Genomic DNA, 17,653 nt, shown 5'->3' on the forward strand with positions numbered 1-17,653 from the left:
GAAAAAATGGACTTTTAGCTTTCATTTAACGTGTTCCCCAAAAAAATCCACCGAGGGATCCCGAACAACTTTTTCTGATGAAATAAAAATGAATATTAGTTGAAATTTTTACGACTGTTTCTTATGTTGCTTTTGGGATTTGTGGCACACGGCAAACAAAAAAGCCAATTATGTTCAAAATAAAAGATTAATATTATAAGAAATATACAAAGAAAACACAGCCTACTTTGATTTGCGCCTACTTTGATTAAAAATTAATAGAAATAGATGGAATAAGTGGTAAAATTTGTTATTTAAATCTTATAATGATATGTAAGGTGATCGAAAGACATTTCTTGGTCTATGCGTTTTAAATTCAGGAAAGGTTTTGATTAAAAAAAAAAGAGTAAGCGTAGCTTTTTTGCCGTATTTCGGAGCTGAAAAAATAATACTTAAAATCGAAAGCTTCCCGTGAAACATTTTTTTTAAATTGCGGGCAAGGAAAAATGCACTGAACTGTACTTTCTTGAGCGATCCCATTTCAAGTCCACATCTATAGTTTATGGACTTTTCGTTTCATAAAACTGTAATTAGGGAGCATCCATTTATTACGTAACACTAAAATCGACAATTTTGGGCTCCCCCTCCCCCCACCGTAACGCTTTTTTGTATGAAAGTTCTAATTTTTTGTATGGACCGTAACGCTCGGCTACACTCCCCTCCTCCCCCTAGAGCGTTACGTAATTTGTGGATGGCGCCTTATCCACGAACCGACGTACAGCCAAAGAGATAAAAGAGAAATATTGTTTGCTCCCAATGCCGTAATATAGAATGGTTTGCTCCATTTTTCTACCTAGACATCAAATCCCCGCATGTTTATTACGATTAGGTAAAAACAAGTTAAAACCTAGATTTATTTTCGACCCATAACAACTGTCATAATTTCATCTCGATAGGATGCACTGTAATTTTGCATGAGTCATCCAAATGTGGCATATAATGTATTATTCTAAAGATACCTTTTCAAAGATTGCACGTGACTTCAAGTTCAATCTAATCGTAAAGACACTAGAAATATTGTGACCGATTGCTCCTCACACTAGTTTCTATTAAAACTTTTAATGACTTGTATAGTCTGAATTATTAGAACATTTTGGAAAGAGGTATGGAATATGGTTATGAATCAAATATGCAACAAACGAAAAAAAAAAACAATTTTGTGAACCATCCTAATATTTGAAGAATTTTCCAATGGTTGTCAAAATTTTCTACATTATTGCCCAAGCTTCAACACAATTGGACATTAGTTTTCAAAATGTTGGGTTATGTGAGGTTTTTTAATGCATACTTTTTCTTTTTCGATTTGCAAGTAAAATTTAATATAAAATGAAATGTGCGGGATTTCTTTACAAACAGTACTAGTAAACTTGTTTTTCTATACCTTCTTTAAGTTATACTTGGAGTTAAATTAGGTTATTCCGTTAACGCTGCATATTCAATGGATTATCAAAAATTGCCAACATTTGGGAACATGAAGCATACTTGTTTTTGATGCCATCACCGACTGCAAAAGCCGAAAGAACTCTCATAGGAATTACCTTGTTCCAAAAATTATATCGCACTGTACATAACCATTGACTGTATATAGCAGAATCAAGACACATTCATAAGATTGTGAGAAGGCAAGGCATTGCATATGCATAAACACTATATAGTCCAAAGAGTCAAAGTGGTGACAGCGCAGGTCTTCTGCAAAGCTATGCTGAGAGTGACGGGTTCGAGTCCCAGACGATTCAGGATCTTTCCGAATCATAAATATCCACTGGTACAATACATACTAAGGCGGTCGATTTACAAAGAAAGCTCTCCGTCAATATCTGTTTACGTGCTCGCTCATAAAACATTAATCTGAGAAGCAGGCTTTTTCCCAACTGAGACAAAACGCCAGAAAGATCAACAAGATCACTAAACATTTCTAGTTCTACAAACAAGGTGTATAAATACAACTCCGTCATTGCTTTTACGAAACAATATTTTATTTTTGATTAGTCAATATCAGACACAAATTCAACTGAAGTACAAAATTTCAAAGCAGGCTCTGTTTGAGTTGGGCTGTTATTCCTGAAAGAATAATAGAAATAATACTATCTTTCTGTGGTAAAATACACTGCTGTACAATATATATGTAAACACTGTATAATGGAAATCCCTGGTAATAAACAAACAAACAAACAACTGTATAATGGAATTTATTTTAAGAATAAAAAGCTCTTATCAAATTGTACAAGAACAGCTTTTAGAAAATGGCTTTGTAAAGAAACGAGCAGAAGGCACTCGAAACTAAAACGTTCTTCTTGTTTTTACAATATAGTAAACAGTGGCGCACCAGATGTTACGAGGGGCAGGATCTGTAAATCACTACATGTTTTGTTCAATTAATTGCTGTTAACAGAGTATGTGTCCAATGCTCTGATTTCACATAGGCCAAAAATATAAATCTTGTTTCCATGTGTATGATATATTGTTTGTATATAGTATTGGGGAAAAAGTATCTCTAACTCACACCGTATTGATAAAATTAAAATCGGTTCGTCAATAACTTACTCCCAAAAATGGTCCACAGTGAGCAAAAATGTTCAAATGAAAAAGTTGTTCGAGGTCCCTCGGTGGATTTTTTTTGATCAACCCGTTAAATGAAAGCTAAAAACCCATATTTTTTGCGAGTAACGAAGAATTTGGCGATGCCTATTTTTTTGCGATAATATTGTTCTACCAGACACACCGTGCAACAACCAAAAGAGATATGGGCTGTCCGCGATAGAGGTGGCTGAGCAGCAACAGGGGTTGTGACCGTTGGTAGGCCCTCAGCAACCACAGAGTAGGATGAACCAAGGGGAGGATCCCCCTTGGACAAAAGTCGAGTGGAAGAGGAAGAAGAAAAAGCCGCAGGTCGAGGAGAACAGGGACGCCAAAACAAGAAGGCGTAAAAGAGAAGGTGCCAAGACGCGCTCATCATCAAGACCGAACAGTCTAAGTACTCGGACGTCTTGAAGGCGATGCGAAACGATGCCAAGCTCGTGGAACTGCGTGAGGGGGTGAGTTTAGCTGGAATTCCGTTTCAACGGCTATTACCCACATCGTTCTGGAGGTACAGATGAGGTGGCGCGTGGACTCGGAAAATGGCTAATGCAGACGCTATACAAGAGATGGTCCAAGAGTTCGGAGTCGGCTACGTATGCCATACCTGCTCATACCGGAGCCCTGCGGTCAAAAGCGACCCTTACAGCGATTAAGCGGCCGCGGGGAGAACATCCCTACTGGGTTGGATCCGATCCCGCGGTTGGAAAGGGGTCTTCGCCAAGGTCGGGGCAGTTGGAGGCCCCATGTCGGTACGTCCTTTTGTGTGCTGGTTGATAGGGCCATACTTGCGGGAAGGTCAAATCGCTGTGCACGCGGTATCAGTTCTCGATACTTGCTTTGCAGTTGGAAGCAGGCGTGGTGTCGACAAAGCGAGGACAAACCGAGTGGTAAGGACCCCACGGTAAACTGGCTAAGCGCCAACATGCTAGCTTGGTGAACTCTCCAAGTCATCGATATTCCTTGCTGCAGGCTACGCAGCTAACCTTGAGGGTGCGATGTGCCCTAGCCCCTCTCTGAAGCAATGCCTTCTTGATGGTTCCGGAGAGACGTAGGGTTTGGTGACCATGGGCATGTGTTTATTTATTTATTTATTTATTATTTTTGTAGAAGACGGCCCTGGACCTTCAGTCCGAGTGTTTGTTGACTGTTGAGCAGATTAGCCCCGTATGTTTTAGAAGACAAAAGAAAACGTTGGCTTGTCGGAGTATATTTAAGTCATTTTGGCAGCTCAATAGGCTAAAAGAGCCGAAAGTCTATGAAAATACTTTGAATGACTCTATAACATTACCCCGAACCACATTTTTCTAAGTTATGAACTTTCTATTTTCTCGAATGGAGAATATCCGTAGGTCTTGGTAAAAAAGAGCTTGATTAATAACATTTTACATATTTCGCTTTTCATAGTAGATCATTCGAAAAAAAAAATGGTATACGGGGTAATCTCCTGAAGCTAATTTAGGTGCTTCAATACTATGTGCATCCAGCAGTCTGACGTAGCTTCAAGGGATTGCGGTTAAATAATGTAGATGAAGATTGACAAATTTAGACTGTTGCCTCTATCAGGTTTGCAACGCCCTTTCCTACTGTAAATATCATCATGATTCACGTTTCGTGAATATTGTACATTCGAAGTTCGCCATATATTTATAGTAATCGTGGCTCTCATCATTAACACCAGCCCATTAAACCCCCCCAAACTTACTTCCGTTTTCCGTGGGGGTATCGTTCGCCGCCAGGACCAAATTCTCCGCCTTCAGCTTGGACGGCGCGTAGCCCGGGATCTGAAACTCGCTCTCCTTGGCGGGCACTTTGGTCTTCGGTTCAGTTTGGTTGCAAACAATCGTGAAGTTGGCCCGGCCCATGTACGGTGTCATGTGGATCAGACAATCGCTGGTGAACACCAATCGGGGCACGTTGTACTTCCGGCACAGGTCAATCACCACATGCGTCCCGTCGACGTTGACCCGCTGCAGCTCCTGGTGGTTGGGCGGGAAGTCAAAGTTGATGTACGCCGCCATGTGAAACACGCAGTCGACGCCCTCGAATGCGGACTCAATCTTGGACGGTTGGCAAATGTCACCCACGTACGAGACGACCCGGTGGGTGTCGATGTGGCCTGAAAGAAATGGGAAATTGGGAATGGTGGAAGAGAAATGACATCCAATATAGTACACTATTCCATCATGAACGCGTCGACGGTGTCGTCGTTGCACACTGTATCACATTGGTCTAAAAAGTGATGGAAATTGCTTTTTCACCAGTTAAACTAGGAATCGACTCAATTTCAGTCACGTTTTCCCATCTAATGCTACAGTGTGCGGCGTGCTGGCCATCGCCGTCGTCGCTTGATGTGGTTCAGGATGTCGTCGGTTTGCTTGGTTGGCTGACGGCGGCAGCGCGGCCGCCAATATGGCAGCTACTTACCGAGTGTATTTTCGTATGGCTTCAAATCGACGACACGAATCTCGCGCACCTTGGGGTCACGTTCCTGCAGGGTTTTGATCAAATGTTGACCGAGGAACCCGGCGCCACCTGAAAGGAATACGACACAGAAGGTCAATAATTGCCACTTAGTGTTGTCGTCGTCGTCGTCGTCCAAGTTAGTTTGGGTGGGGCACGGCGGTGATGAGGAGGAGAGGGTGAAAACTGGTTACAAATAGGTTGTCGAGCAAACAAAAAGTGGGCAGAAAGGAGACAATCCTTCATCGGAAAAAGGATACGTTCTTGTGCGGTTTTTCGCACCAGAGAATCGTGACCGGAATCGGGATGATGGAATCAGGGTTTGCCTTATTTTTGTTGGGTGAAAATTCGAGCGAAAATATTGGACGAGTTACTGGTTTTCAGCAGGGTGGAATATTTTCCCCAGTAATCGCCTGTCGTCTTTGAATGATGGTGGTTTGATTTTTTTTAACAATATTTAAAGCGAAGCTTATTTCATTCAGCGATTTTTCATAAAATGCATCGCTCTTGGAGTTATTCCGATGTTCTTAAGGATGTCGCTTCATTAGCTGGCATATTACTGTTTTTGGCAGTAAAATGTTGTGTATCGAACAAATATTGAGTAATGTCTTATAATCCTGATTATACTTGTCACGCTAAAAATGTCTTGAAATCATCAATTTAATCTTTTTTAATCGCATCAAGTAATCCACTCAACAGACACCTGAACAGGGAAGAGCTCCAGGTAGCGTGGGGTTAAGGACCCTCTTCTACAGCACAAATAAAAGTCTACAGGACTACTCTTTCCTCGACTCACCAAACAACATTCTAATGGTTGACTAACACGCGATCACTACAGAACCACCAATAAAGCATTGCTTCAGAGAAGGGCTAGTGCATATCGCACCCTCAAAGTTAGCTGCGTAGCTTGCTGCAAAGAACATCGATGTCTCGCTTTGGGGTGTTCACCAAGGTAGTATGCTGAGGCTTAGCCAGACCTCGATCGAGTGAGCATCTCGGGAGCCTCTGTAATAGCTACTTTTAAGGTCAGGTTCGGAACTCTGTCCGGGTCTGGGGCCTTACCTATGCTAAGCAACAATGCTATCCCCGCAAGTTGTACATCGGTGACCCTTTCCGCATCACCAGCCCCAGTGACTGTCCTACGAGGCCAAGGACTAGGATCATGACTCGGGAAATCCCCTCGATGATCCCCTCCAACATCTTTGGAGATTGCTCTGTAGGAGCCATTACGCCTCTTGTCTTGGCCATCACGGTCCTGTACGCATCACCCCACTTATTCACATTGGTACCCTGACAGAGACCCTTAAAGCAGGCCTGTGTGCTTTCCCTTATCTCAGTCTTCAGCGCGACTTTGGCAGCGGCGAACATCACCCGTCGTTCATTTCGCTCCTCATCACTGCCGTGTGCAGCATAGTTGTCCCATGTTCTATGGAATTCCCTACTAGCATGGGACAACTATGCTACATACGGCAGATCAGTATGTGCTCGCTGCATATGCCGCCTAGCCCGTAGGCAGGCATGGTGCAGGCTCGCTAACGCTTGAGTCCATCAGTAAGCCGGTAGTCTCCCATTCCCAGGGTGTACTTGCCTAGGCATGATTGCATTGCACGCACGCGAAAACACCGGTACCAGCTCGTAGCCGTCTAAACCGAGTAGATTTCGCTTACGGCGAAATATGATGTCTTCCACGTGCAAGGCCTTGGCCTAGCCGCCTCTCCCTCTACACGCTGCCTGCTGTTGTTATTATCGATGCTGTAGCGATCCGCCAGGTGATCGCTGTGAGGACTACAAAAAGTAACGTCGATTATCAACTCCGCACCGTTCCGACTAAAGGTACTCTTGGTACCGTCATTACCCAAGTCGACAACTAGTATGGCCACCCAAGTAACCACGAAGCCGTATATAAGTGCATCAATTTTGCTATATATTGATAACTAAAATTATGAATATAATGCTGCATAACTTTAAACCAGGGCTGCCCAACGTACGCCCCGCGGGCCGCATCCGGCCCGCGAGGACATTTTATGCGGCCCGCGAGGACATTTTATGCGGCCCGCGAGGACATTTTATGCGGCCCGCGACACAAATGAAGAAAAGTAATGGCTTTTGGCCGGTGTAACAATAATTTTGAATGTTTCCCGTTTTCCAACGAATTAGAATTTCAAAACAATTTTAACTCATAAAAACATATATTTTCAAAGATTTACAATCAGTTTTTTTTTGAGCTTATTACAAACTCCGGCCGGGAGAGGCATCAAATTTTTGCAATGAACTTTGAAATGTTTGCGAAATTTTGAAAATTGCGGTTGACGTTGCAATTTTAAAAACAAACATTCCAGCGTCACCTCAGTGAGTAATTCTACTGTTCACGTTCAGTAATTCACTAATTCAGTAATTCTACTCATTTTAAGAATTTCCGTTGTTGCCGGAATCTAAGCCACTGCGTCCAATAAGCTGAATATAAATTCAGCCTATTGAACGCAGTGGCCCAATTTTTTCCAACAGCAGAAAGATCTTCTTCTTTTTCTTCTTTATGGCTCTATGTCCCAACTGGGACTTGGCCTGCCTCGCTTCAACTTAGTGTTCTTTGAGCACTTCCACAGTTATTAATTGAAGGGCTTTCTTTGCCTGCCATTGCATGAATTTGTATATTGTGAGGCAAGTACAATGATACATTATGCCCAGGGAGTCGAGAAAATTTTCCCGACCGGAACGGGAATCGAACCCGCCGTCTCCGGATTGGCGATCCATAGCCTTAACCACTAGGCTAACTGGAGACCCCGAGACAGCAGAAAAAATGATTAGAAGATTCAATAACAATTCCTGTGAATTTTAGATACCTCATTTTCTTAAAAATTCAGCACGTTCTGGGACAACACAGAAAGCAAGAATCTTCGTTTATGAATACCAATTTTTTACAATAACACAAACACAAACTATAAAATTTTTCCAAAATTTACAAAAATAAATTCAAAAATTCCATAAAAAGCAAATAGGAAGAAGCCATAACCTTGGCCACAAATGCTCACAGAAACTTTAATAAAACGTGTAGGATTTTGAATTTAATTCTGGCCCGTCAATTGGTGTGGAGTGTAATCTATGGCCCGCGATCGTTAAAGGTTGGGCAGGCCTGCTTTAAACACATCATTGAAGCAATATTAAAGTCGAAAAGGGCCCCACTAAAATCAAATTAATGCCACATATTGCAGCATGCTGACCCCGAGCAAAGTCTGACAGCAAATTGAAAACAAATTTTGATGTTGTGATATTGCAAATTATGATACCTCAGGTTGTTGTCGTTTTGGTCGTTTTAACGGTTAAAACATCAAAAATGAGAGCAGAAAAATGTTCCCATAACAGCAAGTTGAAAACAATTCCTGCTATCAGTGATAGCAAATTGACAACTGTTTTTGCTATCAGTACGAAAAAATGGAAAAATCAATAAATATAGGGGTTTTTCGATTGATATGAAATCCTGAATGTCATAAGATAATTACACTAATGATATACTCTTAGAAATATTACACAAGGTTGCCTAGAAATTTTAAAATAACTTAAAAACTTATTTTTTATAATAATTTGAAGTGACAGCAAAACGAAATCTAAATTTGAAATCAAATTTAGTCAAGACAGACTGATATCAAAATGTGATATCAATTTGCTGCTGAATACAAATCCAGTTTTCGATTTGCTATCATTTTGTTGTTAGACTCTGCTATAGCAATATAAATGCATGTGCTGTATATTTGCATTTCACATGGTTGATACGTGCAACACGAAAAACCTAAACAAAAATCTATTTATAGCACCGTTTCGTTATCGACAGTACTGATGCCCCCACACATGAATGTTTTAACCATTATTTTTTTTGTCGTCGGATCGGGAGTCGAACCAGAAGTGTTGAAGATCGCTAGATGAGTTCCATACGCGCTGGCGCCTTGGACCGTTTCTGCTGCAGTGACATCAACAGATATTTCATCAACTTAAAGGAAACTGTTCTTCTGTCTCAATCATTGTAGTAGAGAGTAAAACGACTATGTCATATGTAATAGAATACAGTAAATTATCACATTCCGATAAATTACTGATAAATACATAATGCATTTTAAAAGATATTTAATCAACATAAGAAAATTAAAACCTCGATTAAAACACCCTTCCAGGGTAGAGCGAAATGGCAAATGAAGGGCATTTTTTACCATTAAAATAGAATGTTTGAATGACAAAATTTGCCATTAGTTTGTTTGAAATAAGAGTTAAAATAACAAAAATAATAACTTATTTTCTATGGCATAACAACTAAAGAATAACTGATTTTCCATTGTAATAACAAAATAATAGCAAAAATAATGTCAAAATAATAACAAATTTTAATATGATGGTGAATTGTGTTATTGTTTTGATATTATGGCTGATATTATGATAGTAAGATTTGTTATTATTATGTTATTAAAATATTCAATAATAACTCGCCAATTACAAGTTTTACTATGATAGCATGTTTTGTTATTTATGTGTCATCCTGAGCTGTTCATTAAAAACTAAAGAATTGCAAATTTAGACATGATGACAAAATATGTTATCCCTAAGTTATTGGTTTGTTATTCACCTCTACCCGGGTTCGTACACTGCTCATATGCTAATTGTGATTTCCATCGCTATTGGCATGTGATAGCAGCCTACAGAAAAAAGGAAAGCTCATCTCTAAATAGGTTTTGCTGTCGTCAATCGGTGGCTCAAACGGGGAATCAGTTGGTCGGTAGTCGAACCAGAAATGTTGAAGACCGATAGAGTTGACCGTAAAGTTATTCAATCTTCTTGATTTCATTTGTTTACCATTAGAGTCAAGCTTTTATAATTGTATTGTTAGAGCAAACTTTGCTAGTTTGTACATTGCATTTATTCAGTTTTTGCAGTGTTGAATTATTGAATTATCTCATATCACCTTTTAATAAACCCGAATGTAAAGAAAAATTCAATGCATCATCACACTGATAATTTCAATCTAAAGAATTATTGCATGACAAGTGTGGAATTACTGCATTTCGTATTACAAAGGTTGATATTCAGTCTAATTCGTGCAATGTTATAATGCTTGTGGTTACTTGGGCAGTGTCTCTAGCAGGATCTGACCTCACTGGTTTGTGAAATGGCTTCCCCATTCCACTGCCCAGGCATTATAGCCAGCCGCTATTACCACCGGCCTTCGCCCTGTTATCACGGTCGTCATACAGTCCAGGATCTGCATGAACTGCTCGATCGGCTAACGCGGAGGTGCATAGAAGCTACAAAAGAAGACCCCGTTTACCTTGGTGACCACGAAGCCTTCTTAAGTAGTATTTAGACACCACCGTCACCTGACGGCTGTCTCACTCGCTTCAGCAAATGCTTGTCAAAAGCAATTTCGGGCAACCCGCGAAAGCGAAGCCTCCGTTTGGCTAGACTTCAGAACAGCGCTTGAAAATTGAAGCGTTTTACCTCAGACGAATCAAAATTTGCTCTTCTTTGACCGGCGCTTTTCAACCCAAAGCGGTAGCAATGTGCCTTCATTGGCTAACATGCTTCAGAAGCAAGTGGGAGCGGGAGCAATAAAAAATATGAGTGAGAGTGAGGGACGACGATTCAGCGCCGTGCGGCTCTCTGAATCCCTCTCTTCGCCGGTGTATACGGCAATGAATATACTTGATTTTTATCTCGTTATTACAGTGCAAGTGACATAAACTCAAATTAAATCGATTATAATAGTCACGTCCATCATTCTCTTATGGATAAATTGATTATTTTTACAAGTTTTGAGCAAAAAATAAATCCACTGAATCATTTACGCATCTTCAGCCTCACCGCAGCAAGCGAGAAACAATCGTTACCAGTCAATATGCTTCACCAGCCAACCGACCGATGAGGAATAGTGGTCGCCGTTGGTTCGGTTTCTCTTTGCTCCCTGTGCGTGTTCGTTCGTAGTGATGGTTGGCGCTGATGACTGATCGTACCATTCATATTCACTGAAATTCAAGCACTGCTTCAGAACTTTAAACTTCACAGATTCTGCTGCTGCCGCTGTTGCCACGAGTTTCTCGTGGTCGCAGGGAGCCTATCTCTATTTTCGAACAACATTCGTGTTTGTTATTCTTTTTATAACGTGTATTGTAGCTTTAAGTTTATCGTTCATTCAGAGTGTTTGTTATGAAAATATTATTATTAGTTATTGAAAAGTGAAGCATTTTTTCCTCTTTATCGGGCGCTTTACAACCCAAAGCGGTAGCTACCGGTATACCTCGATTGAGTGGACTTTCAAATATTCGACATGTGTATAAAATCGATTTTTACATAAAATCGAAGCAATTTTTTTTTTAAATTAAATTGTCCACTAAAATGTACCAAAACATATGAAAACTGCACAAAAATTGAGTTTTGATAAAAGGCTTGGAGTTTTGGGCATACAGGGGGTGGCCAAAAAGTTTGGGATAGGCAACTCTTTTTCTTCCACAAAAAAAAAGCTGTAACTTTTCATGGAATGCATAAAGAAATCTCAAATTTTGACTGTTCATCAACCTATTATAAGGGCATCATTGATACAAATTTGGGCTCGATTGATTATTTTTTTTTTTGAATTTAGAACAGTTAAACACTATTATTTAGATAACTAATTTTTGAACTGTCATATCTCGGAAACCAGTGAACCGATTTGAATGAAATTTTCAACGTTTATCAACAATATATTGATACTCAATACGACGTTATAAAATGTAATATTTTCTCACGGCGAATTAAGTTAAGTTATACCGGGTTTAAAATTTTCCCCATATAGAGGAAAAAAAGTAAAATTTACAATACCACACAAAAATTACTAAATGTGTGCTCCCTTTAATCTAAAAAGGCTTTTATATATCTGACAAGAGATAACTTGAGAACAGGAGTGAAAAATCTTTGGATACCAACACTAAAATTTATTGACATTGATGTAAAAAATTTGCATTTTTTCGAGAAAAATCCTAAAAGTGTCAATCTATGATAACTTTTTTCAACGTTCAAAAAGTACCTATATTTTAATAATTTGTGAAGCATTTATATATTGTTAGTGTACGTTCAAAATTTCATCCAATTCGGTTCACTGGTTTCTAAGATATGACAGCTCAAAAATAAGTTGCCTAAACATAGTGTTTTACCCGAACGGTTCTAACTTTGCGAAAGATTAATCAATCGAGCCCAAATTTGTACCAATGATGCACATATAATAGATTGACAAACAGTCAAAATTTGAGATTTTTTTATGCACTCTATGAAAAGTTATAGCATATTGAACTTTTTTTGTGAGAGGAAAAAAAGTTGCCTATCCCAAACATTTTGGCCACCCCCTGTATATGAGTGGTTCTCGCTATATAATGAATAAGCCACCATCTCGCTAGCTTGTTACTATCGAAATCTTTTGTATTCAAAAATATGTATGGTTGATTTGAAAGCCAATATTTAGAGCATTTGACCTACACCATGACATACACATTAACGTTAGTTGCATAAAATTTAAAAAAGTTCAGAAATTTATTCACTGATTCCTTTGAAAATGTCTCTGAGGATTTACCTTGGAATTTCTTTACGAATGGCTTTAACAATTTTCCTTAACGAACTGCTTTCGAAATTCCTCCATCGATCCCTTCTGAAATTCCTCAAGGGGTTCTTCGGAAATTTAGAGATTCGTGACAATCACTTGATAGAGCATAGTTACTGGTTGTGCTGTATTTGCCGAACGATCTTTCTATACGAGTACTGTGGGTTTGTACATACCACTATCTGCTCGGTCGCCTTTTGTTGCAATTTTGCGGTGATTAATAGATGTAAGTGAATCCAGAATTTCTAACTTTATTATGATGATCTGCGAAAGTAAACTTCCCAAATCAAATCATCATGTTACAGATTATTATATAAAATCTTCCATGGATTCATTCGGAAATTTATTTCAAGAATTTGTTTAGAAATTCCTTCTTTTCTACAAAATCCACAAAGAATTCTTTCAAAGCATTTTGCATAATTTACCTCTGAAATTCCTCCACTTTTTCCAAAAAAATATCCATGAATTTGAGTAAAAAATTTGGCAGAGATTCCTTCAAAAATTCCTTCCGAAATTTCTTTAGACATTTATTCAGAAATTTCACCAAAGATTCCTCTAATAAAAATTTCAGCAATGCCTATAAAAGCTACTACAAAGTTTTTTAGAAAATGTTTCCAAGGTTCCTTCAAAAAATTGTACTGGGGTTAATTTGGAAATTTTTCCAAGGATTTCACCAGAAATTCCGACAGTAACTTCCAATTTCATCAGAAATTCCACTAGGGATTCCTCTAGAAGTTGTGTAAGAAAGTTTTGTATGAGTTTCTGCAGAAATTCCTCCGGGGAACACCGTTGGCGCAAGTAGGACATCGTAGCGCGGGTTGGTTCGACCGAATCTACTCCGGCGACCGGCTGAGGGTGTGACCAGAGCGAGATGTTTGGTTGGCCGATGACATGTGCGTTGGCGAGGATGCAACGGCAAGGGGGCGCCCCTCACAGCTAAGTGCTAGTTTTTAAGAATGTATAGCATTAGATCTTAAGCTTAACGCCTAAGCCCAAATGGGAAATCCCAAAACACATGTATCAAGCACAGAGAACAGACATCCAAGTCCAGTTCCGAAACTGTGTAAGGTATTTATGGGCCATTTGAAATCGGCAACACAAGTGGCAATAGCGTGGCGCTGCAATCGGTTCATTTCCCCACCACTCACAGTGGCAATATGGTGTTTGGTGGCGTTAGTGTTGTCATCGTGTATTGGTTTGCAACCTTACTCAAGTAAAGATTCAAATCCTTACATAACTTTCCGAATGAAATTTGTTCTAGCCTGGATGTCTGTTCTCTATGTATCAAGCTGAGATTTGCCATTTTGTGATTCCTAGTTGAGCTATAGCCCCTCAGTGTTTGCAAGATTTGGTTGTTCGCACGGTAGTTCGGCTCTATCCTAACCGGAAACCAGCAACACTGGCTAATGCACAGTGGTCCACGAACCAGATTTACGAGGAAAGATGCATTCAACGCCTTCAAATGAGTTTTTAGGCAAATATGATCTTCTACAAAGTTGTCCCTAATAATAAGGCCCTCTTTAGGATTTTTTATTTGCAAGGATAACTGTATACATTCTTCGGGAAAGTTGTAGATCTATCAATTTTGAGCAAGTTTGCTGAAGACACTTTTTATGTAGCTTTTTTTTTTACTAGTTCGTTTATTAAAGGCTCAATGTTTAATTAAAAACTTTACGGAGCCGAAAGTCTCAAAGAACAATTTGTTATTCTATAAGCAATTCATTAAAAGGGACTAATAAAAAGTTCTGCGGGCACATTTTTTTCTCGGAGAAGATCCGGATCCGCAAATTGGCTACGACGCTCACTGGCCGTTGGGTTCGTCATCACTTCCAGGATCGATTTGGCGACTTCTTCCAGCTCCCTTATGCTCTTCTTCCGGCGAATCTCCTTTTCCGAATCCTTTGTTGTCTCACAGGTGGCTGTTTCCCAATCTTCCTCTTCTAAAAACTCCGCATTCTGCTCTTCCACTTCTTCCAAAATTTCAATTATTTCGCTCTCCACTGCTTCCGTTGGCATTTCCAGAGTGTTCTTCCCTGATACAACGTTTGCGTATGATTTGTTACCTGGAGTTTCCTGCTGCGGTTTTCGCTGCTCGTCCCGGATTACAAGTTTCGGACAGGCGTCCCGTCGGTGTCCTGTTTCTCCACACTGAAAGCACGTGTCCTTTAATCCACTGTAGAAAATCCTTCCTTTCCTATTTTGGACATCGATTGCTGGGGGAATTGCCTTTTTCACATCAATGTACACGCCACGTACACCGGTACACATGTGATCCAACCCCAAACCAGCGGGAAACTTCTCACGAACTACTCGTTCCACATCTCCATATGCTCCGAGCGCCTGCGTTAACTTATCGTCGCTAAGCTCCGGCGGCAGATCGAAAACTCGAACGTACTGCATATTGGTACCGGCTATGCACATACGTACCACAACCGAGTCCCCGTTGGTGTAAACAAATTTACGCGGCTCCAAGTTTCTTTTCAATGATTCCATCATTGCATCGAAACTCGTAAATTTCACGAATAGTGACCGGTCATGTGCCGTTTTATAAGCCGTCTCCATCAGCATTGGATCAGTGTCCAATTGCTTTATGAAGTTAGCAATTTCCTCATAGGACGGGCGGGGGCTGCCAGGCGGGAACCGAAACTGGGCAGTGTTAACAATCTCGTTCATTTCTTCGATCGACACACTACGCACCGAGAACAAATGAAGCTGAAGCGAATGACCGGGAACAAAGCGCGCGAGTCAAACAGCAGAGGCTGATAGCACAGATAAACCGAGCAGCAGAGAGTACATTTATGTCCGTCTGTATACGACAAAAGCTGCAGCAGAACTGATTTTATGTAGCTTTAAAATTGACCGATCTAGAGGTATTTTTCGAAACAAGCATAGGGTGGTTCAAGAAAAAACGGTTTTCTGGCGTTATCTCTGGCGATGGTCGTTATCTCTTTTGGTTCAAAAGTTAAAGTTTAGTTTTCTTTAAAAAATCATAGTTTTTCAAAGAGGTGTAATGACGGGTTGGGGCAAACATAAAAAAATATCTTTTGTCCGCATTCAAAAGAAGAAATGTTGTAATAAAATATATCAAAAAATTAGAGGGGTGTTATTTTTGTAACTCAAGTGAAAAATACTTGAAAATTGCCTATTTTTTCTAGAAAATCATCAATATCTTTTGAACGGAATGACGTAGCAATATTCTCAGCGCACGAAAATGTGCGTTTTTCAAAGCTCTAAAAATGGTTCTTTGACAACTTTGATGAGAAATTTGAAACAAAAAAGATAAAGCGTTTAAACTGTTTTGACCATATTTGGAACGTTTTCCCATAGTTTTCATAGGGTGACGCTAGAACAAATCGTTTTATTGCTATATCTTTTTTGTTTCAAATTTCTAGTCAATGTCGCCTAAGAACCACTTATAGAGCTTCCAAAAACAAAAGATATTGATGATTTTCTAGAAAAAATGGGCAATTTTCAAATATTTTTCACTTAAGTTACAAAAATAGCACCCCTCTAATTTTTTGATATGTTTTATAACAACATTTCTTCTGTTGAATGAGGGCAAAAGATATTTTTTAGGTTTGCCCCCACCCATCATAAACCCTTTTTAAAAAACTATGATTTTTTAAGAAAAACGTCTGTAATTTTAGAACCAAAAGAGATAACGATCATCTCAGCGCACGAAACGACACATCTTCAAATGCTCTACAAGTGTTTCTTGGGCTACTTTGATGAAAAATCGAAACTGAAAAAGCTAACGCCAGAAAACCGGTTTTTCTTGAACCACCCTAAGCTTATTCAGAAAAATACCTCTAGATCGGTCAATTTAAAAGCTACATAAAAAGTGTCTTCAGCAAACTTGCTCAAAATTGATAGATCTACAACTTTTCCAAAGAATGTATATAGTTATTCTTGCATATAAAAAAGTTTGATTTCCAATTTCTTTGAAAATATGGACCACCCTAATTTTCATGTATATTAAAAAGAGGGCCTTAGTTTTAGGAACAACTTTGTAGAAGACCATATTAATGTAGAAAATCATTTGAAGGCGCTGAATGCATCTTTCCTCGTAAATCTGTTTCGTGAACCATTGTGCAATGTAACAAATAAAGTTTTGCGGAACACTACAAATGCATCGTGTCCCACGTTGGACGACACATTACTGACAACTATTATGGCGAAACTGGGTCTATTTCCTCACTTTTTGGTTTTTGATTTTTAATAAAATAACGAAGCAATATTTTCAAAATCGGTTTTCGTACACATGTAGAGTATGGGTCAAGGTATCTCCTGAAATTTTCCCTGGTGGAAAAAGTTTTTCGTTTTTGCAGAAACCATTTTTAAACAAAATTGCACAAAAAAAATGGTTTCTGCAAAAACGAAAAACTTTTTCCACCAGGGAAAAACTCAGGAGATACCTTGATCCATACTCTACATATGTACGAAAACCGATTTTGAAAATATTGCTTCGTTATTTTATTAAAAATCAAAAACCAAAAAAATGAGGAAACCCGAGCAGCAGGAAATAACAACTCCATAATAAAATGCGTTATTTTGGAAAAAGAACTGAGCAATGGAATCAGTTATTTTCATGTTATTAACATAATATATTATGTTATAAACTTGTCTGTCATAAGCGGCAAAATAACAAAAATCATAACAAAAAAGTGTTCCTGGAAGACCAATTTGATAACATGTTTTGTTGGTTTCAATAACAACTTAATAATAATGAATATAAAAATATTTCAATACAAATTTTGAACTTTCGAAGTTATTGACAATAATTTAAAAACAAAATTAGTTATGATTACAATAATGATAAACATGTATTCATTAATTATACAAAATTTCTTTAATTATCCTGAAATATAATAATGTACATTATGTTTAATATTAGGTATGGTAAATGCCACGAGGGTGATAGAGTGCCCCCCTCTCCCCATAACCGACCCTTTTTTTTTAATTTCCCAA

General features: G+C 39.0%; 1 protein-coding gene across 1 annotated transcript in view; it reads right to left on the reverse strand.

Annotated features, from left to right (window-relative positions):
* LOC109418935 (NADPH-dependent 3-keto-steroid reductase Hsd3b4) overlaps positions 1-17,653 on the reverse strand; it is a 49,116-nt gene that overhangs the window by 6,219 nt on the left and 25,244 nt on the right. Inside the window, exons 2-3 of the mRNA XM_019693148.3 lie at positions 5,044-5,151; positions 4,322-4,735 (exon numbers count right to left, since the gene is read on the reverse strand). Coding sequence (XP_019548693.2) covers positions 4,322-4,735; positions 5,044-5,151 — 522 coding nt within the window. The remainder of the gene's footprint in view (positions 1-4,321; positions 4,736-5,043; positions 5,152-17,653) is intronic.

The sequence above is a fragment of the Aedes albopictus genome, chromosome 2, assembly GCF_035046485.1.
Source record: "Aedes albopictus strain Foshan chromosome 2, AalbF5, whole genome shotgun sequence".
Lineage (NCBI taxonomy): Eukaryota > Metazoa > Arthropoda > Insecta > Diptera > Culicidae > Aedes > Aedes albopictus.